This window comes from Channa argus, chromosome 4 (assembly GCF_033026475.1).
Source record: "Channa argus isolate prfri chromosome 4, Channa argus male v1.0, whole genome shotgun sequence".
NCBI lineage: Eukaryota > Metazoa > Chordata > Actinopteri > Anabantiformes > Channidae > Channa > Channa argus.
The window spans coordinates 1,055,001-1,082,500 of NC_090200.1; the positions used below are offsets into that span (position 1 = coordinate 1,055,001).

The 27,500-nt window shown below is 40.4% G+C and overlaps 4 protein-coding genes across 10 annotated transcripts in view; 3 read left to right on the plus strand and 1 right to left on the minus strand.

The window, feature by feature from the left end:
* Positions 1-27,500, minus strand: part of LOC137125533 (uncharacterized) — a 223,963-nt gene that overhangs the window by 149,609 nt on the left and 46,854 nt on the right. The gene's annotated exons all lie outside the window — the stretch shown is intronic.
* The window catches only part of LOC137125538 (uncharacterized), a 119,326-nt gene that overhangs the window by 41,218 nt on the left and 50,608 nt on the right, over positions 1-27,500 (plus strand). The gene's annotated exons all lie outside the window — the stretch shown is intronic.
* LOC137125565 (CD276 antigen homolog) lies at positions 1,869-8,729 on the plus strand. Of its 2 annotated transcripts, none has more exons than XM_067501223.1 (4): positions 1,869-2,024; positions 3,524-3,567; positions 3,884-4,194; positions 8,428-8,729. In XM_067501223.1, the coding sequence occupies exons 1-4, from the start codon at positions 2,008-2,010 to the stop codon at positions 8,449-8,451; spliced, it is 396 nt and encodes a 131-aa protein (XP_067357324.1). In that variant the 5' UTR covers positions 1,869-2,007; the 3' UTR covers positions 8,452-8,729. The 2 variants fall into 2 exon arrangements, with proteins under 2 accessions (XP_067357324.1, XP_067357323.1); XM_067501222.1 differs by having other exon boundaries at positions 1,871-2,024; positions 3,884-4,195; positions 8,323-8,729.
* LOC137125567 (butyrophilin-like protein 2) lies at positions 17,435-21,713 on the plus strand. Its single transcript, XM_067501226.1, has 4 exons — positions 17,435-17,642; positions 19,353-19,396; positions 20,049-20,360; positions 21,307-21,713. Exons 1-4 carry the CDS (start codon positions 17,626-17,628, stop codon positions 21,423-21,425), a joined length of 492 nt encoding a protein of 163 aa, XP_067357327.1. The 5' UTR covers positions 17,435-17,625; the 3' UTR covers positions 21,426-21,713.

The window sequence follows — 27,500 nt, forward strand, 5'->3', positions numbered from 1 at the left end:
TGAAACTCCATGGTCAGTTTCTATAAGTCAGTAGTAAGTAACAAACATCTGTTCTGTGGTTAAGCAATGCTCTGCCACAATGGGTGCATCCTTTGTGCAAGAGCAAGCTTTAATCTGTCATGGCACAGATTAAAGGTTTCATCTGATTGAAACAAGACATTTGAAAGAAGCACATTTAAAAAAGGATTCTGGCTTTTTAAAGACAAACCAACGTAGAATATATCATTTAATGACTCTTCCATCCATATAACCTCAATAGTTGTCACAAATTGTCTTAAGTTAATTGCAAGGACCCAAGTAAGGAGAGAACAAAAAGTAATTAGCATCATAAATCCAAATGTAAACTTAAATAGCCAAAAGGGGAAGATAACTTAGACTGGGACCGTGGCAGCGAGCAGGGAAATAGACTATACACATACAGGGAGAATGTCAGACAGGACAGCTACTAAACCAACGAGGTGACAGACAGGATACGGACTAGACAGGACTAAACGTAGTTTACACGCAGGCACCAGACAAACCCATAACTAATAATAAGACACAGGTAAAAGTGTAAATTAACAAAGACTAATGGACATAACTAAACAGAAACTGACAGACGAGGATAAACAATAATCAAACTAAGTGTAAGGCAGAGGGAAATTAGAGCAACAGGAAGTGGAACAGGAGGAGCAACAAAATAAAAGTCATGGGCAGAAATAAACATTTGTGCTTTGTCTGTTTGCAAACCACAGTTTCACTGAGGTTTTATTGAGCTGCTTGGTTAAACATTAACATGTGTCTGAACTGTGAGCTGCTGCAAGATGCACTGAAAAAAGTGAAACTTGGTTGGTTTGCAGCATCAACCACATGAGCATGAAAACAGCTTATTTCACCTTCAGATGCTCACACATATAAAGACATGTGGGATTCAGGCTCAAGTTCAGTGTGAGAAAGTCAACGTCTACTGGACAAACAGTGTCCCAGTGTTTACCAGCCAGGGCCAGAACATTAAAGATGGACTTTTAAACTGGGTTCAATTCAATATTTTACACAGTAACCACTAATCAGCATGTGGAACCAGTTCTGAGATTTTCTCCAAATCCATTAAGTATAGAAACAATCAGTTTCCCTTTGCTGTGCCACTGCAGATTAGAGCTGATGAATCAGCTCCAGGATCTGGTTCCATCAAACTCACTAACTCTGGGCTTTGATGCTGAAGTGCCTCCTGTTTGATGCTGAGCTGGTGTCTCATCGTGCTCCTCAGGAGGAATCGCTGCTCCTCAGAGGAAATGTCCACAGATCTGATCTGATCTGGATCTTTTGTCTGTCTGCATGTAGACACATGTTTCATTCCCTCTTCTCTCTGCTGCTGTTGGTTCATGTACAATAACACTGCTAATGGACTGTGATACATAGTTTCATCTGCGGGAATTTTCCTCCGTTGGTCCTGTGCAGACATGTTGTGGTTTTTCCACATACAGTAAATGATTCCCCTGAGATGGTAGTGAAGGATCCTGAGGCCTCAGAGAGATAAAGGACTGGAGTTTAAACTTTACCTTGTTCTCTAGTTTGACTGAGTGAACTCATTTTAATATGAATCAGAATATGAGAGGGGACAGGTCCTGAAAAAACATAAATAATGCATGAGAGAGTCAAATCTTTTCTTATTGAATTTCTTTTGGAGGAAAAACATGTTTGAATTTGTCTTTGTATTTTGGAAAAAGAGGAAAGTGACTTTTTCTGCCACAAATGGAAAATATGTTGTTGTTTTTGTTTTGATGAGATAATATTCAAATTCAGAATAAGATGCAACATGCAGAAACATATTTCTAGAAATTAAAGGATGTTTTATAAGAAATAAGCTTCTGCTTTAATGCGTATGACGTAGATGTGACGTACGGGGAAAAGAAGCCTGCGTACGTTACGTTCTAACGTGTGGATGTTGTAGCTAATGTCAGAAAACTGAAAATCATTGTTAAAAACTAAGTTTTTGACTTTTAACCCTGTGGAGGAAACTGAATCATCATGAGCGACTTAATGAGGTTTGTTAACGGGAGGAGGGACAATGTCCAGGGTGGGACTCCTGTTGACGGAAAGAGACATTCAGCTAACAGCTAACGGACATTTGTGTAGCTATTGTTGAACTTCCTCAACCTACAGAAAGTCACTTTACTTGGTTTAATTAATGTTAGCTGAGTTTAAGCAGCTGCATCAGACTGGAACTGAGCTCACACCTGATTCTAACACCTGATATACACGGAATGAGCCATTTCACAATAAAATGAAGCACAGTCTGATTCCTGAGGAGGAAGTAACATGTAAACGGAAGCAGTTTGCTTCATTTAGGATTAGAATGATCCAAAGGCCCAAACGTCCTCTGCTGGGATCATTGTAATAATCAAGCTGTTTCCAAAAGGGAAGAATTAGTTAGAAAAGTGTCAAAACTAAAAACTATCAGAGTCTCCACTGACAGCTGATGTGTCCTTTCTGTTTGTCTCCATGTTAGAGACGTCTGTCTAAAACTCAGGACAGCTCAGTTCTGACTCAGCTTCCACTGAGAGAACAGTTGTCGTGACAAGACCTAAACCACATTCAGGCCTCAGTGGTTCTTAGGAACCACATCTCTATTTTCACTAACATGAAGCCACATGTTGTACAGAAAGAGCAGGAAGTTAAAAGTTAAAACACAATCAAGAGCAGACAGATGTTAATGTTTGATTCTAAAGTTCATGTTAGTAAGTGTGAACAGCTTTTAAATTCCTGCCAACAGGCCACATGTGAACTACTGTATGATCATGTTCTGAAGGTCAGTTTGAGGTGGTGTCAAATATTAATGCACACAGCAGCTGAATGTTGACTTTGTTGGCTGCAGAAGCTGAAACAGAAAGGAAATGTTTCATGATCATTTTTCAAGTCTAATGCAAAGGTGACGTGATGAATGAAACGGTTATGTTCTAACTGTGGTTCTCTGAGGGAAGAGTCTTTCTCCAATCGTTCCATATTCCATATGTTCCAATGACGTCCTGAGGTGATTTTCTTGGTTTTCTATTTCATGCTGTTTGATGGTTTTCTGGAAGCAGAGCTTTGATGTGGCCTTCAGCTGGCAGCTGGACATGGATGGAATATGTAACAGTGCAGAGAGTCTTGAGCTGTAGAGAACAAAAGTGAAAGGGAGCAGTAACACATTTTTAAAACACTAATACTGAACAGTTTGACTTTACAAATAGGCAAAGTGCTGTTAGTTCACCTGAACATAAAAACTTCTACTTCTGCAGAAAAGGATGATTCATGTGTGATGAGCTGCAGACAAACATTTTTACAAATCTGCTTTTAGTTTTACGACAACAAACATCTGTAACATCAGCTGCATTTGCAGATCATCTCTGTATAAAGTGATTTAGTGAAGGATTTGTTTAAATCAGAGCATCACAATCATTCAGAGATCATATCAAGTTCTACTGATTGTTTTTTACCTGAGTATAGTTTCATGACGTTGATCATGTGTTGAATTATTCACTAACTTGTTTTTTCTCCTCCACAGATTCTCAGTGAGCTACATTTTTGTGAGTTTCTCTTTGACTGCAGGTAAGTTTCTCTGTGTTCTGCAGCTTTAGGTGCTGAGATTCCCACATTTCTTGAAGACACCTGAGTAGTTTTGCTGAGAATCGACTGAAATGTACCATTTACATTTCGTCATTTGGCAGATGCTTTTATTCAGAGTGACTCACAGGTGAGGGACAAAGCAGCAGAGAATCCAAGTCAGGAAGAAGACGTTAAACACATTAAAACAGTCCTTGTTGTTCTACAGTTAAACCTTTTAGTTCAGTCTGCAGCTAAGCATCAATATCTGTATTTGTCTGATTTATTTCAAGTGGAAGAAAAAATTTGTCTTCTCTCTCAGTGAGCTGCCAGGATCAAGTAACGTGCTATAAAGGAGATGACGTCCTGCTGCCCTGCATGTCCACAGGAGCAGACCTTGCTGTCTTCTGGACGGACAAAAATGACGACAACGTATTGACCATAAACCAAAGTAAACCAGATTATTCATCCCAGCATGAGAAGTTTAAAGGTCGAGTGGAAAGTTTCCCTGATCAGTACAAGAAGGGAAACTTCTCCATCCTCCTGAAGAAGGTCCAGCAGTCAGACAGTGGATCTTATTACTGCTTTGTCCCTAAAGTGAAGTTTGAGCAGCGAGTCCAGCTCACTGTCACAGGTGAGTTGTGTGTAAAGTGAACATAAAGTATCAAACCCACATATTCATACTGAGTCCATCATGTTATGAGTATGATAAGTGAGGATACACAAGCTCGTCCTTAACGGAAGCCCACACGTCATATTATTGGAAACCTTTTGTGGATTGGATGCTGCAGCTGATCAGATCTGACACAACACCAGCACAGTTTATGACACAAGTACATTAAAAACAGCACTTTGTTACATTCCCAGGCTTTCAACTTGATTTCAGATTCACAGTCACATCTAAAGTCGTGGATCTGTGTTGATCGAGTTGATCTGTTGGACGGTAGAACTGAAAGCAACTTTTAATATTTTTAAAAAAGATTTTCTCTTCAAGAGCATCTGTTTTCTGTTGTCATGGACACAGTGGGTGTAGTGATTTCAAATACAACAAACCCAAAGTTGCTATGAGGCTGATGATCGTCCGTGTTTGTCCCATGTGCTAGAAAAAAAGGAATTTAATCAAAGCTTCAATCAGATTGATAATTAATGCAACCGCAAGGGGGCACAAGCCAGTGTCTTCTTGTGCCAGTCCCAAGTCTGGATAAATGCAGAGGGTTGTGGCAGGAAGGGCATCCGACGTAAAACACATGCCAAATCAAACATGCGAATCGTGACAAAGGCTTCCATACCGGATCGGTCGGGGCCCGGGTTAACAACGACCGCCACCGGTGCTGTTGACCTACAGGGTACCGGTGGAAATTGGACTACTGTTGGTCGAAGACGAAGAAGAAGAGGAGGAAGGTGTGTTCGTAGGCAGAAAGAGAAGAGGAAAGCTAAGAATGTAGGACTGACAGTAGGGACTTTGAATGTTGGTACTATGACAGGGAAGGCTAGGGAGTTGATCGACATGATGCAGAGAAGGAAGGTGGACATACTGTGTGTCCAGGAGACCAGGTGGAAAGGTAGCAAGGCTAGAAGCTTAGGAGCAGGGTTCAAGTTGTTTTACCATGGGTCAGATAGGAAGAGAAATGGAGTAGGAGTTATATTGAAAGAGGATTTTGTGAGGAATGTTCTAGAGGTGAAAAGAGTATCAGACAGGTTGATGAGCCTGAAGCTGGAAGTTGAAGGGGTGATGTTCAATGTTGTGAGTGGTTATGCCCCACAGGTAGGATGTGAGTTAGAAGAGAAGGAGAAATTCTGGAGTGAGTTAGATGAAGTGATGCAGAGCATCCCCAGAGGTGAGAGAGTTGTCATTGGTGCAGATTTCAATGGGCATGTAGGTGAAGGGAACAGAGGTGATGAGACTGTTATGGGCAGGTTTGGTGTTCAGGACAGGAACGCAGAAGGACAGATGGTGGTTGACTTTGCAAAGAGGATGGAAATGGCTGTAGTAAACACTTTCTTTCAGAAGAGGCAGGAACATAGGGTGACGTACAAGAGCGGAGGGAGAAGCACTCAGGTAGACTACATCTTATGTAGACGTTGTAATCTGAAAGAGATCAGTGACTGTAAAGCATTGGTAGGGGAGAGTGTAGCCAGACAACACAGGATGGTGGTGTGCAAAATGATGCTGGTGGTGAGGAAGATAAGGAGGACTAAGGCAGAGCAGAGGACGAAGTGGTGGAAGTTGAAAAAGGAAGAATGTCGTTTAGTTTTCAGGGAGGAGCTGAGACAGACTCTGGGTGGTTTGGAGGTGCTTCCAGATGACTGGACTACTACAGCTAATTTGATCAGGGAGACAGGTAGGAGGGTACTCGATGTGTCATCTGGAAAGAGGAAAGCGGACAAGGAGACTTGGTGGTGGAACGAGGCAGTTCAGGAGTGTATACAGAGAAAGAGGTTAGCTAAGAAGAAGTGGGACACTGAGAGGACTGAAGAGAGTAGACAGGAGTACAGGGAGATACAGCGTAAGGTGAAGATAGAGGTGGCAAAGGCCAAACAAAGAGCATATGAGGACTTGTATGTTAGGTTGGACACTAAAGAGGGAGAGGTGGATTTGTACAGGTTGGCCAGACAAAGAGATAGAGATGGAAAGGATGTGCAGCAGGTTAGGGTGATTAAAGATAAGGATGGAAATGTATTGACAGGTGCCAGTAGTGTGATGGGAAGATGGAAGGAGAACTTTGAAGAGTTGATGAACGAGGAAAATGAAAGGGAACGAAGAGTAGAAGAGGTGACTGTTGTGAAGCAGGAAGTAGCAAAGATTAGTAAGAGTGAAGTGAGGAGGACATTGAAGAGGATGAAGAGTGGAAAGGCAGTTGGTCCTGATGACATACCTGTGGAGGTATGGAAGTGTCTAGGAGAGGTGGCAGTAGAGTTTTTGACTAGTTTGTTTAACAAGATCTTGGAGAGTGAGAGGATGCTGAGGACTGGAGGAAAAGTGTACTGGTACCAATTTTTAAGAACAAGGGAGATGTGCAGAGCTGTGGCAACTACAGAGGAATAAAGCTGATGAGTCACACAATGAAGTTGTGGGAAAGAGTAGTGGAAGCTCGGCTAAGGGCAGAGGTGAACATTTGTGAGCAGCAATATGGTTTCATGCCTAGAAAGAGTCCAACAGATGCAGTATTTGCTTTGAGGATGCTGATGGAGAAGTACAGAGAGGGTCATAGGGAGTTGCATTGTGTCTTTGTAGATTTAGAGAAAGTGTATGACAGGGTGCCGAGAGAGGAGCTGTGGTATTGTATGAGGACGTCTGGAGTGGCAGAGAAGTATGTTAGAGTGGTGCAGGACATGTATGAGAGCTGTAAGACAGTGGTGAGGTGTGCTGTAGGTGTGACAGAGGAGTTCAAGGTGGAGGTGGGTCTGCATCAAGGATCGGCTTTGAGCCCCTTCTTGTTTGCTCTGGTGATGGACAGACTGACAGATGAGGTTAGACAAGAATCTCCCTGGACTATGATGTTTGCAGATGACATTGTTATTTGTAGTGAGAGCAGGGAGCAGGTGGAGGAAAATCTAGAGAAGTGGAGGTCTGCTCTGGAAAACAGAGGAATGAAGCTTAGCCGCAGCAAGACAGAATACATGTGTGTGAATGAGAGGGACCCAGGTGGAACGGTGAGGTTACAGGGAGCAGAGGTGAAGAAGGTGCAGGACTTTAAGTACTTAGGGTCAACGGTTCAGAGCAACGGTGAGTGTGGAAAAGAGGTGAAGAGGCGAGTGCAGGCAGGTTGGAACGGGTGGAGAAAAGTGTCAGGTGTGTTGTGTGATAAAAGAGTATCAGCGAGAATGAAAGGAAAGGTGTTCAAGACGGTGGTGAGACCAGCAATGTTGTTCGGCTTAGAGACTGTTGCACTGAAGAAAAGACAGGAGGCAGAGCTGGAGGTTGCAGAGCTTAAGATGTTGAGGTTCTCTTTGGGAGTGACGAGGATGGACAGGATCAGGAATGAGTACATCAGAGGGACAGATCATGTTAGATGTTTAGGAGATAAAGTCAGAGAGGCCAGATTGAGGTGGTTTGGACATGTTCAGAGGAGAAACTGTGAATATATCGGTAGAAGGATGCTGAGGTTGGAGCTGCCAGGCAGGAGGTCTAGAGGAAGACCAAAGAGGAGATTTATGGATGTAGTGAGAGAGGACATGAAGTTAGTTGGTGTGAGTGAAGAGGATGCAGAGGACAGAGTTAGATGGAGGCACATGATTCGCTATGGCGACCCCTGAAAGGGAGCAGCCGAAAGGAAAAGAAGAAGAATCAGATTGATAATTAAATAAATGTATCCTAGCAGGTAACCAGGTGTATATGAATCCTACTTGGCCCATTGTTCCTGCTTCCCATAAAACAAAATTCTCCATGTAACAATTCATAACAAAGGATAGATAACGACAAATACATTTCAAATTAATTGTAAATATTGACTCCTACAGTTGCTTCAGCAATAATCAGATTTGAACAATAACCAAGATATAATAAAAACACAATAAAAACCCATTTAGATGCATATAATCAGCATTTTAAAATGATATCACTCATTTGCAGCATCTGGTCAGTGAGGAACAGACAAAATACAGAATGAAGACTTTGAAATTTCCACATGTGAAACCGTTTTTTAAACACAGGCAGATAGGAAAGAACAAAATCCTGCTCTGTGCTCATAATAATACAAACTATCCTCTGTCATTAGAAACACGACGTGTTAAAGCTGTTTTCTCTTGTTCATGTTGCAGGTGAACGTGCTGCAACAAGTCCTGCTCCTGGATCATCAGCTCATATCACTGGAGTAACACTGAACTCCCTCCATCTGACTCTGATCTCTGTTATTCTGTTCAACTGCTGTTCAACTTAAAACTGTCTGACAGCTCTGACATTGATCACACATGAACCCTACATTTATCTGTGTCATGATCTGGACTTCAGTTGCACCTTCTGCCCAGGACTTTTATTTTGTAGCCCCGTTTACCTGCTTCCTGCCTCATGTTAATTAATCAGCCTGATTGTTCTCACCTGTTCCCTGGTTTACCTGACGTGTGTATTTGGATTCCTGATTCTTGTTTTTTGAACTCTGTCATGGCAAAAATGAAAATATCTGGTCTTAGACACCTCAAGTGTAATTAATAAAGAAGCTTCAACATCAGGACGTCTTTTAGGGTTTTATTAACTTGCAAGAGAGAAGAACATCGACAGAGCTTCAGTTCTCCATCCTATGCAGTTCTAAGCTTCATACATCACACATAGATTTAGAACCTTCTGTTGCTGGGCAGAACATTCTCAAACACTTCAAGACAAAACACTTATATATGAGACAAAGTTTAAACAACATACAATCTTTTAAACATTCTTCAAAAGTACACTGAGTACAAGTTGCTATTAGCAGCTAGGTAAAACTAGGTAAAATGCTAAGAATTAAATGTAATCATCATTTAATTAGACTTGATTTTACATCACAATTCCCTCTTTTTGATGACATTTTAATCACAAGACAAAAAGCAGAAGTCATCAGATGCACAAATTCATAAAGATTCAATATACAGGTACTGTTTTTGTGTGACAGACATCACTGGGGTACAGAGCTAAGCACAGATTACAAAGTATAGAGCATATTTACACATCTGTGTACAGGTCAACATCAGGTTATAAGAGGAACTAAATTCTTTGCAGATGTTATATCACTGAGTCCCATCTGATGAGTCATAGCATAATCAGACCTCTTACTCATGGGATAAGACAACACCTGTAAAATGTAAAACATTGCATGTTCAAGTGTAGAAGTAAGCAAAGACAATATAGCAGGTCCATCCTGTTCTGCCAGCTGCTCCACCAGGTGTTCTACAGCATCAGAGGTGTGATTCATAGAATTCATATGTAATTCATCCAATCAACATTTTAATATCCTGCAGCTATTTGGTTTCTAATTTTCCATCAAATTATCTTTTATGGGCACTGCACTTCCTCCCTGGAGAGTGGGGACATGTCATGTTCGATTCCTACCTTCAATTCCAAACATCACCTGTTTACACGTTCTGGGACGGAGTCTGTTGTGGTTTTCCTCTGCAGATTCACCACGTCTTTCAAAGCATGTGTTTTACTCGACCAGTGTACTGTGGCACAAGGAGTCTCATTCTGTCCTTCATGGTGTTGTTCTCACTGTTGCTTTCTTCTTCGTACCAATTTTGTTTTGAGTACATGTCAGTCATAACAACATAATATCTCTTCTCTCAATTGGCCATCAACTCAATGAAATCAAATGGTTGATCAGATGGAAGATGTGCTCTCATTCAGGTAAAAATTTAATTCAGGTAAAAAACAGTCCACATAGTCCGTATACAGAATGAGAAAAATACATCATCCAATTCAGCAACCAAGAAGTTATTTGGTTGTGGATTTAATACTTCCAGAGCTTTTTTTACTGCTCGCAAATCCTGAGCAAATCTCCACTTTCCACTATCAATATCACACATCTTTATCAGTAAATATTCACAAGATACAAATACGGCTGCTTTTCTTTAGCAATTCAAAAACCGATGTAATTCCATCAGTGGCTTTTTGTTTTAGAGCTTAATGTTTTTCATTTACAGGTTATCACAGGTCACATTAAGATCACTGTGATGTCAGGGTGTATTAATATGTGACCTACTCTATAAAAAGGCATCTTCAAGCCCTTTTACTGGGAAATATTCAAATCTGAGTTGATTCACACAGGAAAGAATCACTAGCTCATCTGATCCTAACCCTCTGCTCTCTGCTTGCACCTTTTTCACCAGGTGTTGTTGCCACTATTTCTGATAAGGAAAAAGTGTGTGTGTTTTCTGCTCAGGCACAAACATGAAAACAGAACTAAAATCCTTCCTGTAGGCAGCTACACACTGAACACATCACAGCTGGTTCAACCTCAAGTTGCTACCAACCATGTACAGAAGAACACTTTTGACAAAATAGCCTGAATTTTCCCACCTGTCTTATTCTGATTTAGCTAATGAAAATATGGGGAACAGCATTTGGAAAATCATAGAAACAGTTTTGTTCCTCATTCAGAGAGACAGCACATAAGTGATCAAACCAATTAAAAACTGTTGTCAACACAGTCAATTTCTCAAACTTCACTGAATCCAGTCTTTGTTCATAAGGAACATCAGGGCCATGTGAAACATGTGCTGTACAATGTAAATCACTTTCTGACATGAACAAGACAGACAGACGGCTGCAGCTTCCATTCATACACATATAACAGAGAATCAGGGCCATAATTCATCATGGTGTGTTTTTAAATTTTTGAATTATCGAACATTTGCATTACTTCTGATGTAGACATCAGATAGATCCACAACTTAATCATTAGATATGTCAAATTTATGGGGCATAATTCTGACAACATGAATGCATGTTTAAAAAGATCGATCATGAGAATTAGCACAAGACAATGACTGAGCCAAATACTCTTTTTGTGCTTTTCCAGAAACACCAACATGTACACTGCTCATTTTGCAACGTTTAACACTGAACTAATTGTTCCACTGCCTACCAAAAAAAAAAATCACCTCTTTATCTTTCACTTTCTGAGTGTGTTCAGGACATTGACTCTCTCCCTCAGCATTTAAACTCTGGTGTAAATTTAGCTTTGATCTTAAACACATTGCTCAGTCAAATCCACATTTATTCCAGCATGTTCAAGCTTTATCAAGCAGTTTTCATTGCATTTGTCTGGCAAATTATCAGTGCAGGTCTGAGCAAGAATGTCTTCATTGCAGTTTGCAAATCTGTGTGTGTGTGTGTGTGTGTGTGTGTGTGTGTCAGTGTGCATCACCTCCCTTCTTTAGGTCATTCATCAGCAACTGTCCCCGGGACACCAGTTTTTCCTCCTCCCGTCAGTTTGCCACTGGCGATGACTTTTCAGGACAATCTCTGGGTCTATGTCCTCCTCAATCCCAGAGGGACAGTCCTTTGCACAATGTCCCCTTTTCCCACATGTGTGGCATCTATCTGCAGCTACTGAACATCAGCTACATCCAACTCCTCGTCCTCTGTCTCTCCATCGTCCACTGTCCTGTATCGTTTTCCTCCATGACCTCTGTCATATGAAGACATCTTCATCCTGTATCACAGACTGTCTGGGCCTGACACTTCAACCATGTTTTTTTTATTTTTCTCTTCCATCTTTCCCCTCCTGAGCTGATATCAGGTTGGTGACAAGAATGCAGAAAGGGAGGAAGATGAGGATGAGGACGGAGATGTGGTGGAGTCAGGTGGTGGTTGTTGTTGCACTCGTTGTTCATTGTGTCCTTGCGGTGGTGGTTGTGTCAGCACTGACGGGTAGGAGTCCAAGCCAGCGTCCAGTTTCAGTGCTGTGATCTGTGGACAGAGAAGAAACACTGGGAGAATAAGGTGGTGAAGCATCATCTGTTCTGTGTGGTGCAGTTGTCATAAGAGTTTTGTTTCCCTTCCGTCGTCTTCTTTCCCTAAACTCTACTTCATTTTCTTTGTTCACATATTTAACATTATGTAAGTTACACATCTGTTTGTCTTGTTAGTCTTTAGTTTGTTTTCTTGATTTAACTAATTTTGTTTGCTTATTTTATTAAAGCAACCTCCTTGAGAAAAGCCAAAGTCCTAAATCCATATTTTCAAACATTTAAGACTTTTGTCACCATACTTGGTTTTCATAATCTCAACAATCGGACCCTACGAGGTCCAAGCCCCCGTCCGTGCCCGGCCTTCAACGCAGACGTCTCTATGAGGGTGAGGGTATCTTTTTAAAGCTCCCAATACACCAGCTTTATTTGTTTGGCCCCTTCGTCCAACTTGGCTGTTTCCCTTTATACTCAACTAGCTAGGAGCCATTAGCCCACTCGGGCTATCGATCAATGTCACTTATCCTCCCCAATCGACTAGGAGTCGTCCGATTCTAACAGACTATTCAACCAAGTTTGGCAACTTGAGCTCAACAAAATTAGATTAGAAACTTCTTTAAAACTCACCTGGTATCTATGCTCACCAGTTTTAATTGAATCTGGCGTCAGTCACCATAGGAGCCGCTGTGTTCAGTTCTTCTCTACACTGATTCTTTCAGTGGAGGTTGAGACTGGACTTTGTTTTCTGTTCCAGGGTTCATGCAAACAACTGTTCACTCTGGCTCCTCCGGTGATCAGTCACAGATCCTAATGTTAATTTGGGTTTAGTAGTTTTTGTTTCTCATTGGTGTCCTGCTGTAAGGACCGATCTTTAGTTGTTGAGTTTTTTTTAAATAAACCTGGTTATCAGTTTACTTCTCTCACTGTTTCTTCACTTGGGTCTGTCCTTATACAAAATTGTGACAATGTGGCCATTAATGATATGAATGAATAATGAAATATATACATATTAATAAAAGCAGTTGGGATTTTTTTTTTTTTTTTTTTTTGCTATTTATGTTAATGCTGACCTAACAAATACATAAGAAAACATTTACATTCACAGGGAAGATTCTCTTTTATTCAGCTTTGCTTAGCAGGTGTGGACGAGGATGGGAACAACAAATATTAAGTGACAGTGATAAAATAGATGTTAGAGTCAAATAAAATAAAATGATTTTGGTGCAGAAGTTTGTATCCATCCTCACAAGTTATGAAATAACTTTAATTCCTGATGAAGGAACATTTGTACCTGACAAATGTGAAATAAATATTATGTTTCATCAACATCTTTTTATGCCTTTTCAAAATAAGAGAGTTAAAGATTCTGCACCCAGCTGTACACATACAAAAAGAAGAAATATCCTAAATACTGTTGTTGTTTGTTTGAGGGCTTGGAGCAGCCTCCCCCCCTCCAGCAGGTGGCGTCCTGGACAACTCTGCCTGCACATACACACAGACTGAGACACAGTTACAAGCTCAGAGTGAAGGTAAAGTGACTCATCTGAAGCTCTGCTGCAGGTTGAGTTGGTGTGTTTGAAGAAGAAGAAGAAGAAGAAGAAGAAAAAGCGTCTTGACCAGATGAACATATTATTACAGTCCAGGAAACACAAACAACAAAACATTAACACGTAGACACAAAAAGACATTTTGTAATGTTGCATATTTTACATATCGGCTGAGACACCAACGGTTCCACATTTGAGAGAAGAACCTGAGCTTAGTTTATGTTCTGTTTACAGAGTCTATGATCCTACACATACATCTGTACATGAGATTCCACTACACAGCAGGTTGACACACTAACAGAAATGTGACATGGCACCTTGAGCAGCAGCCTCATCCCATCGTTAGACGCCACATTTGTGCACACAGTCAGTCAAAAGCTTTGATAAATCCTCCACAGAAACAGTAAAAAGAAGGGGACATAAAATACGTCCTTGTCTAACTGTGTTGCATCCACTGAAGGGAGCAGATACAGAGTTACCTCATCTCACGTCATTGTTGTGCACCTTGTTACTGAGTTGCTGCACAGCTTCAAGCCAGAGACTCTCATTCTTCTGCATGAGGGGAGTTTTGCAGCTTTATTGTTTGTTTGAACATGTGGAGAGTTGTGTAACTGTGTGTGTTCTCAGTGTCCTTAATCTATGAAGTTACATTTGCTTTGTCCAACCAAAGTAATTGTAGCTGTAAAGAAGTGAGCTGTGTGTTTGTCTGTTGTCACTACAGATTCCTGTAGTGTGTCTCTTCAGTGAGCGTCAGTCTCCTGCTGCTGTGTAATCAGTCATCAGACGCTGTGTCAGGATGATTGTGTGGTTTGTTCAGACACTGAAGTGGTGACACGAGTTTCCTCAGACTGATTCTGTTCATGTGAACACTTTTATTTCTCTCATCTTGTGTGACCACACACAGACATGTAACACTGCAGCTTCTCTCCCAGCAGCTCAGTTACCTCGTTAACAAACCACCTGTGTTAAAGTCACGTTGAACCTAAAAGGCTCCTGCAGCCTGGTGCTTTAAGGTCTTTTTATGCAGAAGGTGCTGTTAGTTTTCAGCAGTAATCTGTCTCCCTCTGTCAGAGTCAAAGAGGCCTGAAAAACAGACATCGATGGGAACCTGAAAAGCCTTTTAGGCCTCACGATACAAGTGTGACTGACAGAAGCTAAGGAACAAGAGTATTAAAACCCTTGTTCTTTGCTCGTCCTTCAACTGCATGGAGACACTGTGTCACTCACTGAGGCCAGCAGAAGAAATCCCAGACTCCACCTGACCTGGTGAGACTGTCATGGGCAGTTAGGCCATCAGGCCTGGAGATGAGAGTCCAACACAGAGAAGGGAAGCAGATAATCACATCATGCTTCAACCAGAGACTTTGAACAACAACTTCTTAAAAACTTGTTGGCTTCAAATGCTGAGGAGGTTTGATGCAGAATGATATTTAAGACACGACAAGAATAGACATTTGTGACTGATTCTTCTAGTGATTTTATCATTTTGAACACTCGTATTGTTTGCTGTTGGCTTTTGCATCTGCTAAATAAAGTGCAACATCTGCCGTTAAAGTAAAAGCTTCCTTGCTTTAAGTTTACTTTGATAAGGTTCCTTCAAAGTGTCTGTAGCTTCTCCTCGTGGATGGAATAGAGTCAGGTTCACTAGATGAAGGCTCTGGTCACTTTAATCCAGACCCTGAAATGAAGGTCTCCTGAGTGCTAAAAGTTTTCTTACAGCTTAAAAATATTCCAGTTCTAGTTTCAGGTGTATGTAGGTGCTGGTGAAGAGGCAGCAGGGAAACACTGGGATGAAGGTAGTGAACAGCTGGATGAATTCCTTCACCGCCTAAATACAAACCTGTTCTGTTTAACCTCAGGCAGCTGCTATGAGCCAAGGTAACGTGAGGGCTGACCTGGACTCCTGTCCCGGAGAGACAGGCTACCAAACAAGTGAAACGGGAACAAGAGCTGCAACGATTTGTCATGTGATTAACTGTCAGTTTACAACAAAATCCATCTGAATGTACTTCTCATAGAGATGTCGACACCAAAGGCTGCACTTCCTAATAAAATAGAGAAGAGAAAGAAAAAGAGAAAAAAAACATTTCTTTGTTTTTCCAAACAGAGATAAACCACCAGATGTGAGTTTAGTCTTTTAAATGAAAGTGACAGATTCATATTTACCTTATTTAAACTTCTACACAAACTCTGTCACCTCTGCAACCTACTGATCCCTCTCATGGTTCACTGAGCTCATCCTGCTGCTGGTTTACAGCTGTAATCATACGCGTCACAAAAGAGGATTTAGTTCAGTTAATATAATGAAGTTTACAGTAAAAACACACAGAGGAGAAAACAGTTGAGAACATTTCTACTGAGGTTTTACTGAGCTGCTTGGTTAAAGATTAACATGTGTCTGTGAACTGTGAGCTGCTGCAAGATGCACTGAAAATAGTGAAACTTGGTTGGTTTGCAGCATCAACCACATGAGCATGAAAACAGCTTATTCACCTTCAGATGCTCACACATATAAAGACATGTGGGATTCAGGCTCAAGTTCAGTGTGAGAAAGTCAACGTCTACTGGACAAACAGTGTCCCAGTGTTTACCAGCCAGGGCCAGAACATTAAAGATGGACTGTAACTGGGTTCAATTCAATATTTTACACAGTAACCACTAATCAGCATGTGGAACCAGTTCTGAGATTTTCTCCAAATCCATTAAGTATAGAAACACTCAGTTTCCCTTTGCTGTGCCACTGCAGATTAGAGCTGATGAATCAGCTCCAGGATCTGGTTCCATCAAACTCACTAACTCTGGGCTGGTGTCTCATCGCTGCTCCTCACAGGAAATGAAACGCTTGGGGCGACTTCATCAGATCAGCTGTTTGAGAGTTTACACATCTGATCTGAACTAGACTCATTCATTCATATCTCTGTGCTCTTTATTATGTAAAGTGCCTTGAGATGCTTTATAAATAAATTGGAATTGAATTGAATTCATATCAACACCACAGTCAGTACTGGTGAAATACATAGTTTTCTTAAGTGCAGTACTACTTGAAGTACAATCTGCAGCCTGTTGAACAACTTAGTATTTAGTACTTGAATCTGTGTAAAGACTTTAAAGAGGTACTTTTACTCTTTTTAGCCAAGTACTTGTACTTTTACTTGAGTACGGACTTTGTATTATTGTGATGTAAATTACCAACATCTGATCATTATGTTTGTAAAAACCATAACTACTAAAAGCTGTGACAGTGTAGTTGTATGGAAACAGGATTTTTTGGAGACAGAGTTGAGTAAACTGTGTTGCTGTAGTTTCCAGATCTGATCTGATCTGGATCTTTTCTTTGTCTGCATGTAGACACATGTTTCATTCCCTCTTCTCTCTGCTGCTGTTGGTTCATGTACAATAACATTGTTGATGGACTGTGATACATAGTTTCATCTGCGGGAATTTTCCTCCGTTGGTCCTGTGGAGACATGTTGTGGTTTTTCCACATACAGTAAATGATTCCCCTGAGATGGTAGTGAAGGATCCTGAGGCCTCAGAGAGATAAAGGACTGGAGTTTAAACTTTACCTTGTTCTCTAGTTTTAATGAGTGAACCACCTCATTTTAATATGAATCAGAATATGAGAGGGGACAGGTCCTAAAAAACCATAAATAAACAGCTGTTTGGAAAAATGCATTAGAAAGAGTTAAATCTGTTCTTATTGAATTTCTTTTGGAGGAAAAACATGTTAGAATTTCACTTTGTGTTTTGGAAAAAGAGGAAAGTGACTTTTTCTGCCATAAATGGAGAATCTGTTGTTGTTGTTGTTTTGTTGTTGTTTTGATGAGATAATATTCAAATTCAGAACAAGATGGAGGCCAACATGCAGAAACATATTTCTAGAATTTAAAGGATGTTTTACAGAAGGTGAAGGTGAGAAATAACTGATTGTCCTAAAAATAAAAAGGGAAAATAAAATGGAGGACAGGAAATAAGCTTCTGCTTTAATGCGTATGACGTAGATGTGACGTACGGGGAAAAGCAGCCTGCGTACGTTACGTTCTAATGTGTGGACGTTGTAGCTAATGTCAGAAAACTGAAAATAATTGTTAAAAACTAAGTTTTTGACTTTTAACCCTGTGGAGGAAACTGAATCATCATGAGCGACTTAATGAGGTTTGTTAACGGGAGGAGGGACAATGTCCAGGGTGGGACTCCTGTTGACGGAAAGAGACATTCAGCTAACGGCTAACGGACATTTGTGTAGCTATTGTTGAACTTCCTCAACCTACAGAAAGTCACTTTACTTGGTTTAATTAATGTTAGCTGAGTTTAAGCAGCTGCATCAGACTGGAACTGAGCTCACACCTGATTCTAACACCTGATATACACGGAATGAGCCATTTCACAATAAAATGAAGCACAGTCTGATTCCTGAGGAGGAAGTAACATGTAAACGGAAGCAGTTTGCTTCATTTAGGATTAGAATGATCCAAAGGCCCAAACGTCCTCTGCTGGGATCATTGTAATAATCAAGCTGTTTCCAAAAGGGAAGAATTAGTTAGAAAAGTATCAAAACTAAAAACTATCAGAGTCTCCACTGACAGCTGATGTGTCCTCAAACCTGGCTGTGGTTTCTGTTTGTCTCCATGTTAGAGACGTCTGTCTAAAACCCAGGACAGTTCAGTTCTGACTCAGCTTCCACTGAGAGAACAGTTGTCGTGACAAGACCTAAACCACATTCAGGCCTCAGTGGTTCTTAGGAACCACATCTGTATTTTCACTAACATGAAGCCACATGTTGTACTGGAGGAGCAGGAAGTTAAAAGTTAAAACACAATCCAGAGCAGACAGACTGTTAAAAAACAAAATGTTTGATTCTAAAGTTCATGTCAGTAAGTGTGAACAGTATTTAAATTCCTGCCAACAGGCCACATGTGAACTACTGTATGATCATGTTCTGAAGGTCAGTTTGAGGTGGTGTCAAATATTAATGCACACAGCAGCTGAATGTTGACTTTGTTGGCTGCAGAAGCTGAAACAGAAAGGAAATGTTTCATGATCATTGTTCAAGTCTAATGCAAAGGTGATGTGATGAATGAAACGGTTATGTTCTAACTGTGGTTCTCTGAGGGAAGAGTCTTTCTCCAATCGTTCCATATTCCATATGTTCCAATGACGTCCTGAGCTCAGGCAACATCTGGGAAGAATCAACTGTTTCCGTGTCTCTGCAGCAGTTTCCTCACTTGATGTGTTTTGCCAGTTTTGCAATAATGAGACAGGGGGAGGGGAAGATGGCTGCTGCAGCTGGATGTTTCTTACTCTTACAGACCAAATAGCGTTTCATCGTGGTGTGTGACTGGCAGCCTGCCAACCAACACACTGCAAAAATGCTTTTCTCTGTTTTCTATTTCATGCTGTGTGATGGTTTTCTGGAAGCAGAGCTTTGATGTGGCCTTCAGCTGGCAGCTGGACATGGATGGAATATGTAACAGTGCAGAGAGTCTTGAGCTGTAGAGAACAAAAGTGAAAGGGAGCAGTAACACATTTTTAAAACACTAATACTGAACAGTTTGACTTTACAAATAGGCAAAGTGCTGTTAGTTCACCTGAACATAAAAACTTCTACTTCTGCAGAAAAGGATGATTCATGTGTGATGAGCTGCAGACAAACATTTTTACAAATCTGCTTTTAGTTTTACAACAACAAACATCTGTAACATCAGCTGCATTTGACCAATCATCTCTGTATAAAGTGATTTAGTGAAGGATTTGTTTAAATCAGAGCATCACAATCATTCAGATCATATCAAGTTCTACTGATTGTTTCTACTGATGTTGATCATGTGTTGAATTATTCACTAACTTGTTTTTTCTCCTCCACAGATTCTCAGTGATCTACTTTTTTGTGAGTTTCTCTTTGACTGCAGGTAAGTTTCTCTGTGTTCTGCAGCTTTAGGTGCTGAGATTCCCACATTTCTTTAAGACACTTGAGTTTTCAGCAGTGGTAGTCTGCACTGCATTAAATAGATGAAATAGATTGACAGAAATGATGATGATGATGATGATGATGATGATGATGATGATGATGATGATGATGATGATGATGATGGACAGGAGTTGGATGTGAGGAGAGATAATGACACCTCTAAAACAGACCTCAGTGGCAGTGTTTGGTCAGTTTCCCTCTGGACTGGCAGCAGATCCAGACTTCATCAGCTCATCATGACACAGAAACACAGACTGAAACAGAGGGAGACACAAATGGTTCCCAGCTGAAATGTACTTTTTAGTAACATGTTCATATCTGAGAGACTGAGACAGTTTGTGGGAGTTTTGCTGAAAAACAACTGAAATGTACCATTTACATTTCGTCATTTGGCAGATGCTTTTATTCAGAGTGAGTCACAGGTGAGGGACAAAGCAGCAGAGAATCCAAGTCAGGAAGAAGACGTTAAACACATTAAAACAGTCCTTGTTGTTCTACAGTCAAACCTTTTAGTTCAGTCTGCAGCTAAGCATCAATATCTGTATTTGTCTGATTTATTTCAAGTGGAAGAAAACATTTGTCTTCTCTCTCAGTGAGCTGCCAGGATCAAGTAACGTGCTATATAGGAGAAGACGTCCTGCTGCCCTGCATGTCCACAGGAGCAGACCTTGCTGTCTTCTGGAGGGACAAAAATGACGACAACGTATTGACCATAAAGCAAAGTAAACCAGATTATTCATCCCAGCATGAGAAGTTTAAAGGTCGAGTGGAAAGTTTCCCTGATCAGTACAAGAAGGGAAACTTCTCCATCCTCCTGAAGAAGGTCCAGCAGTCAGACAGTGGATCTTATTACTGCTTTGTCCCTAAAGTGAAGTTTGAGCAGCGAGTCCAGGTCACTGTCACAGGTGAGTTGTGTGTAAAGTGAACATAAAGTATCACACCCACATATTCATACTGAGTCCATCATGTTATGAGTATGATAAGTCAGGATACACAAGCTCGTCCTTAACGGAAGCCCACACGTCATTTTATTGGAAACCTTTTGTGGATTGGATGCTGCAGCTGATCAGATCTGACACAACACCAGCACAGTTTATGACACAAGTACGTTAAAAACAGCACTTTGTTACATTCCCAGGCTTTCAACTTGATTTCAGATTCACAGTCACATCTAAAGTCGTGGATCTGTGTTCATCTAGTTGATCTGTCATCTGTTTTCTGTTGTCATGGACACAGTGGGTGTAGTGATTTCAAATACAACAAACCCAAAGTTGCTATGAGGCTGATGATCGGCCGTGTTTGTCCCATGTGCTAGAAAAAAGGAATTTAATCAAAGCTTCAATCAGATTGATAATTAAATAAATGTATCCTAGCAGGTAACCAGGTGTATATGAATCCTACTTGGCCCATTGTTCCTGCTTCCCATGAAACAAAATTCTCCATGTAACAATTGATAACAAAGGATAAATAACAACAAATACATTTCAAATTAAATTTAAATATTGACTCCTACAGTTGCTTCAGCAATAATCACATTTGAACAATAACCAAGATATAATAAAAACACAGGCAGATAGGAAAGAACAAAATCCTGCTCTGTGCTCATAATAATACAAACTATCCTCTGTCATCAGAAACATGCCACTTTAGAAGATGCTTCAGAGGAATTTCCTTGTCAGAGGACATGATTTGAGTGTTTGGGTTGTTTTCAGCTCAGTCTCCAAGTTTTACAGGATGCTGTCAGGAGTTTTCCCACTTTTTGTTTCCCTGGGTTTGTTCAGATACAGTAACTAGAGTCTGAATTGTCCTCAGATGACGTGTTAAAGCTGTTTTCTCTTGTTCATGTTGCAGGTGAACGTGCTGCAACAAGTCCTGCTCCTGGATCATCAGCTCATATCACTGGAGTAACACTGAACTCCCTCCATCTGACTCTGATCTCTGTTATTCTGTTCAACTGCTGTTCAACTTAAAACTGTCTGACAGCTCTGACATTGATCACACATGAACCCTACATTTATCTGTGTCATGTTCTGGACTTCAGTTGCACTTCCTGCCCAGGACTTTTATTTTGTAGCCCCGTTTACCTGCTTCCTGCCTCATGTTAATTAATCAGCCTGATTGTTCTCACCTGTTCCCTGGTTTACCTGACGTGTGTATTTGGATTCCTGATTCTTGTTTTTTGAACTCTGTCATGGCAAAAATGAAAATATCTGGTCTTAGACACCTCAAGTGTAATTAATAAAGAAGCTTCAACATCAGGGCGTCTTTTAGGGTTTTATTAACTTGCAAGAGAGAAGAACATCGACAGAGCTTCAGTTCTCCATCCTATGCAGTTCTAAGCTTCATACATCACACATAGATTTAGAACCTTCTGTTGCTGGGCAGAACATTCTCAAACACTTCAAGACAAAACACTTATATATGAGACAAAGTTTAAACAACATACAATCTTTTAAACATTCTTCAAAAGTACACTGAGTACAAGTTTCTATTATAACTAGGTAAAATGCTAAGAATTAAATTTTATCATCATTTAATCAGACTTGATTTTCCATCACAATTCCCTCTTTTTGATGACATTTTAATCACAAGACAAACAACAGAAGTCATCAGATGCACAAATTCATAAAGATTCAATATACAGGTACTGTTTTTGTGTGACAGACATCACTGGGGTACAGAGCTAAGCACAGATTACAAAGTATAGAGCATATTTACACATCTGTGTACAGGTCAACATCAGGTTATAAGAGGAACTAAATTCTTTGCAGATGTTATATCACTGAGTCCCATCTGATGAGTCATAGCATAATCAGACCTCTTACTCATGGGATGAGTCTTTTACTGCTGTGTGGTTGTGTGCATCATTTGGAAAGGTCTGTTCCACCTCCTAGAAATCCTTCAGTTCACCTTCAGTAGAAAGAATGTCCTTCACCTGCTAATGTATGTGAAACAAAGAAGAAGACAACGTCTGGCAATTTTGCAACATATCATTTTCTCAAATTTGGAGATTTCCCAAACAATTTTGTTCATTAAAACAACCGGAGAAACTTCAGTCCAAGGAGACTTTCTTCTTCGTACCAATTTTGTTTTGAGTACATGTCAGTCATAACAACATAATATCTCTTCTCTCAATTGGCCATCAACTCAATGAAATCAAATGGTTGATCAGATGGAAGATGTGCTCTCATTCAGGTAAAAATTTAATTCAGGTAAAAAACAGTCCACATAGTCCGTATACAGAATGAGAAAAATACATCATCCAATTCAGCAACCAAGAAGTTATTTGGTTGTGGATTTAATACTTCCAGAGCTTTTTTTACTGCTCGCAAATCCTGAGCAAATCTCCACTTTCCACTATCAATATCACACATCTTTATCAGTAAATATTCACAAGATACAAATACGGCTGCTTTTCTTTAGCAATTCAAAAACCGATGTAATTCCATCAGTGGCTTTTTGTTTTAGAGCTTAATGTTTTTCATTTACAGGTTATCACAGGTCACATTAAGATCACTGTGATGTCAGGGTGTATTAATATGTGACCTACTCTATAAAAAGGCATCTTCAAGCCCTTTTACTGGGAAATATTCAAATCTGAGTTGATTCACACAGGAAAGAATCACTAGCTCATCTGATCCTAACCCTCTGCTCTCTGCTTGCACCTTTTTCACCAGGTGTTGTTGCCACTATTTCTGATAAGGAAAAAGTGTGTGTGTTTTCTGCTCAGGCACAAACATGAAAACAGAACTAAAATCCTTCCTGTAGGCAGCTACACACTGAACACATCACAGCTGGTTCAACCTCAAGTTGCTACCAACCATGTACAGAAGAACACTTTTGACAAAATAGCCTGAATTTTTCCACCTGTCTTATTCTGATTTAGCTAATGAAAATATGGGGAACAGCATTTGGAAAATCATTGATTCACTCATTCAGAGAGACAGCACATAAGTGATCAGACCAATGAAACACTTCAGTCAATTTCTCAAACTTCACTGAATCCAGTCTTTGTTCATAAGGAACATCAGGGCCATGTGAAACATGTGCTGTACAATGTAAATCACTTTCTGACATGAACAAGACAGACAGACGGCTGCAGCTTCCATTCACACACATATAACAGAGAATCAGGGCCATAATTCATCATGGTGTGTTTTTAAATTTTTGAATTATCGAACATTTGCATTACTTCTGATGTAGACATCAGATAGATCCACAACTTAATCATTAGATATGTCAAATTTATGGGGCATAATTCTGACAACATGAATGCATGTTTAAAAAGATCGATCATGAGAATTAGCACAAGACAATGACTGAGCCAAATACTCTTTTTGTGCTTTTCCAGAAACACCAACATGTACACTGCTCATTTTGCAACGTTTAACACTGAACTAATTGTTCCACTGCCTACCAAAAAAAAAAATCACCTCTTTATCTTTCACTTTCTGAGTGTGTTCAGGACATTGACTCTCTCCCTCAGCATTTAAACTCTGGTGTAAATTTAGCTCTGATCTTAAACACATTGCTCAATCAAATCCACATTTATTCCAGCATGTTCGAGCTTTATCAAGCAGTTTTCATTGCATTTGTCTGGCAAATTATCAGTGCAGGTCTGAGCAAGAATGTCTTCATTGCAGTTTGCAAATCAGTGTGTGTGTGTGTGTGTGTGTGTGTGTGTGTGTGTGTGTGTGTGTGTGTTAGGTCATTCATCAGCAACTGTCCCCGGGACACCAGTTTTTCCTCCTCCCGTCAGTTTGCCACTGGCGATGACTTTTCAGGACAATCTCTGGGTCTATGTCCTCCTCAATCCCAGAGGGACAGTCCTTTGCACAATGTCCCCTTTTCCCACATGTGTGGCATCTATCTGCAGCTACTGAACATCAGCTACATCCAACTCCTCGTCCTCTGTCTCTCCATCGTCCACTGTCCTGTATCGTTTTCCTCCATGACCTCTGTCATATGAAGACATCTTCATCCTGTATCACAGACTGTCTGGGCCTGACACTTCAACCATGTTTTTTTTATTTTTCTCTTCCATCTTTCCCCTCCTGAGCTGAAATCAGGTTGGTGACAAGAATGCAGAAAGGGAGGAAGATGAGGATGAGGACGGAGATGTGGTGGAGTCAGGTGGTGGTTGTTGTTGCACTCGTTGTTCATTGTGTCCTTGCGGTGGTGGTTGTGTCAGCACTGACGGGTAGGAGTCCAAGCCAGCGTCCAGTTTCAGTGCTGTGATCTGTGGGCAGAGAGAAGACACACTGGGAGAATATGGTGGTTGTGAGTGTTTTCTACTGAAGCATCATCTGTTCTGTGTGGTGCAGTTGTCATAAGAGTTTTGTTTCCCCTCCGTCGTCTTCTTTCCCTAAACTCTACTTCATTTTTCTTTGTTCACATATTTAACATTATGTAAGTTACACATCTGTTTGTCTTTTTAGTCTTCAGTTTGTTTTCTTGATTTAACTAATTTTGTTTGCTTATTTTATTAAAGCAACCTCCTTGAGAAAAGCCAAAGTCCTAAATCCATATTTTCAAACATTTAAGACTTTTGTCACCATACTTGGTTTTCATAATCTCAACAATCGGACCCTACGAGGTCCAAGCCCCCGTCCGTGCCCGGCCTTCAACGCAGACGTCTCTATGAGGGTGAGGGTATCTTTTTAAAGCTCCCAATACACCAGCTTTATTTGTTTGGCCCCTTCGTCCAACTTGGCTGTTTCCCTTTATACTCAACTAGCTAGGAGCCATTAGCCCACTCGGGCTATCGATCAATGTCACTTATCCTCCCCAATCGACTAGGAGTCGTCCGATTCTAACAGACTATTCAACCAAGTTTGGCAACTTGAGCTCAACAAAATTAGATTAGAAACTTCTTTAAAACTCACCTGGTATCTATGCTCACCAGTTTTAATTGAATCTGGCGTCAGTCACCATAGGAGCCGCTGTGTTCAGTTCTTCTCTACACTGATTCTTTCAGTGGAGGTTGAGACTGGACTTTGTTTTCTGTTCCAGGGTTCATGCAAACAACTGTTCACTCTGGCTCCTCCGGTGATCAGTCACAGATCCTAGTGTTCATTTGGGTTTAGTAGTTTTTGTTTCTCATTGGTGTCCTGCTGTAAGGACCGATCTTTAGTTGTTGAGTTTTTTTTAAATAAACCTGGTTATCAGTTTACTTCTCTCACTGTTTCTTCACTTGGGTCTGTCCTTATACAAAATTGTGACAATGTGGCCATTAATGATATGAATGAATAATGAAATATATACATATTAATAAAAGCAGTTGGGATTTTTTTTTTTTTTTTTTTTGCTATTTATGTTAATGCTGACCTAACAAATACATAAGAAAACATTTACATTCACAGGGAAGATTCTCTTTTATTCAGCTTTGCTTAGCAGGTGTGGACGAGGATGGGAACAACAAATATTAAGTGACAGTGATAAAATAGATGTTAGAGTCAAATAAAATAAAATGATTTTGGTGCAGAAGTTTGTATCCATCCTCACAAGTTATGAAATAACTTTAATTCCTGATGAAGGAACATTTGTACCTGACAAATGTGAAATAAATATTATGTTTCATCAACATCTTTTTATGCCTTTTCAAAATAAGAGAGTTAAAGATTCTGCACACAGCTGTAAACATACAAACAGAAGAAAGCAGGAGCAGACACAGAGTTACCTCATCTCACGTCATTGTGCCTATTGTACAAATGTGAGATCTCTGTTTGTGTTTAAAACCAAAGGTCAGGACAAAGTTTTCCATCATGATCTGGACTTCAGTTCTACTTCCTGTCCCAGACTTTTATTTTGTAGCCCCTTTTTCCCGCTTCCTGTTCCTAATCCTTTCCTCCAGCTTTACCTTTCGTTATCTCTCTTTATTGTTTGCACCTGTTCCTCTCACTATTTAGGTCCAGCTTTCCCCACAGGTCCCTGTCAGATCCTTCTGTGCTGTATATACTAATACTGTCATACAATGAGCACAACTCATTTAATATCTCTACGTTTTTATGTTGTGCACCTTGTTACTGAGTTGCTGCACAGCTTCAAGCCAGAGACTCTCATTCTTCTGCATGAGGGGAGTTTTGCAGCTTTATTGTTTGTTTGAACATGTGGAGAGTTGTGTAACCGTGTGTGTTCTCAGTGTCTTTAGTCTAAGTTACATTTGCTTTGTCAAACCAAAGTAATTGTAGCTGTAAAGAAGTGAGCTGTGTGTTTGTCTGTTGTCACTACAGATTCCTGTAGTGTGTCTCTTCAGTGAGCGTCAGTCTCCTGCTGCTGTGTAATCAGTCATCAGACGCTGTGTCAGGATGATTGTGTGGTTTGTTCAGACACTGAAGTGGTGACACGAGTTTCCTCAGACTGATTCTGTTCATGTGAACACTTTTATTTCTCTCATCTTGTGTGACCACACACAGACATGTAACACTGCAGCTTCTCTCCCAGCAGCTCAGTTACCTCGTTAACAAACCACCTGTGTTAAAGTCACGTTGAACCTAAAAGGCTCCTGCAGCCTGGTGCTTTAAGGTCTTTTTATGCAGAAGGTGCTGTTAGTTTTCAGCAGTAATCTGTCTCCCTCTGTCAGAGTCAAAGAGGCCTGAAAAACAGACATCGATGGGAACCTGAAAAGCCTTTTAGGCCTCACGATACAAGTGTGACTGACAGAAGCTAAGGAACAAAAGTATTAAAACTCTTTTGCATCTGCTAAATAAAGTGCAACGTCTGCCGTTAAAGTAAAAGCTTCCTTGCTTTAAGTTTACTTTGATAAGGTTCCTTCAAAGTGTCTGTAGCTTCTCCTCGTGGATGGAAAAGAGTCAGGTTCACTAGATGAAGGCTCTGGTCACTTTAATCCAGACCCTGAAATGAAGGTCTCCTGAGTGCTAAAAGTTTTCTTACAGCTTAAAAATATTCCAGTTCTAGTTTCAGGTGTATGTAGGTGCTGGTGAAGAGGCAGCAGGGAAACACTGGGATGAAGGTAGTGAACAGCTGGATGAATTCCTTCACCGCCTAAATAGAAACTTGTTCAGTTTAACCTCAGGCAGCTGCTA

What these genes read in the sequence shown, in the direction of transcription:
- LOC137125567 (XM_067501226.1), top strand. An exon ending in GAGTTTCTCTTTGACTGCAG is followed by an intron (nt 19,397 to 20,048) that starts GTAAGTTTCTCT and finishes CTTCTCTCTCAG; the next exon opens with TGAGCTGCCAGGATCAAGTA. An exon ending in AGTCCAGGTCACTGTCACAG is followed by an intron (nt 20,361 to 21,306) that starts GTGAGTTGTGTG and finishes TTCATGTTGCAG; the next exon opens with GTGAACGTGCTGCAACAAGT.
- LOC137125565 (XM_067501222.1), top strand. An exon ending in GAGTTTCTCTTTGACTGCAG is followed by an intron (nt 3,568 to 3,883) that starts GTAAGTTTCTCT and finishes CTTCTCTCTCAG; the next exon opens with TGAGCTGCCAGGATCAAGTA. An exon ending in AGTCCAGCTCACTGTCACAG is followed by an intron (nt 4,196 to 8,322) that starts GTGAGTTGTGTG and finishes TTCATGTTGCAG; the next exon opens with GTGAACGTGCTGCAACAAGT.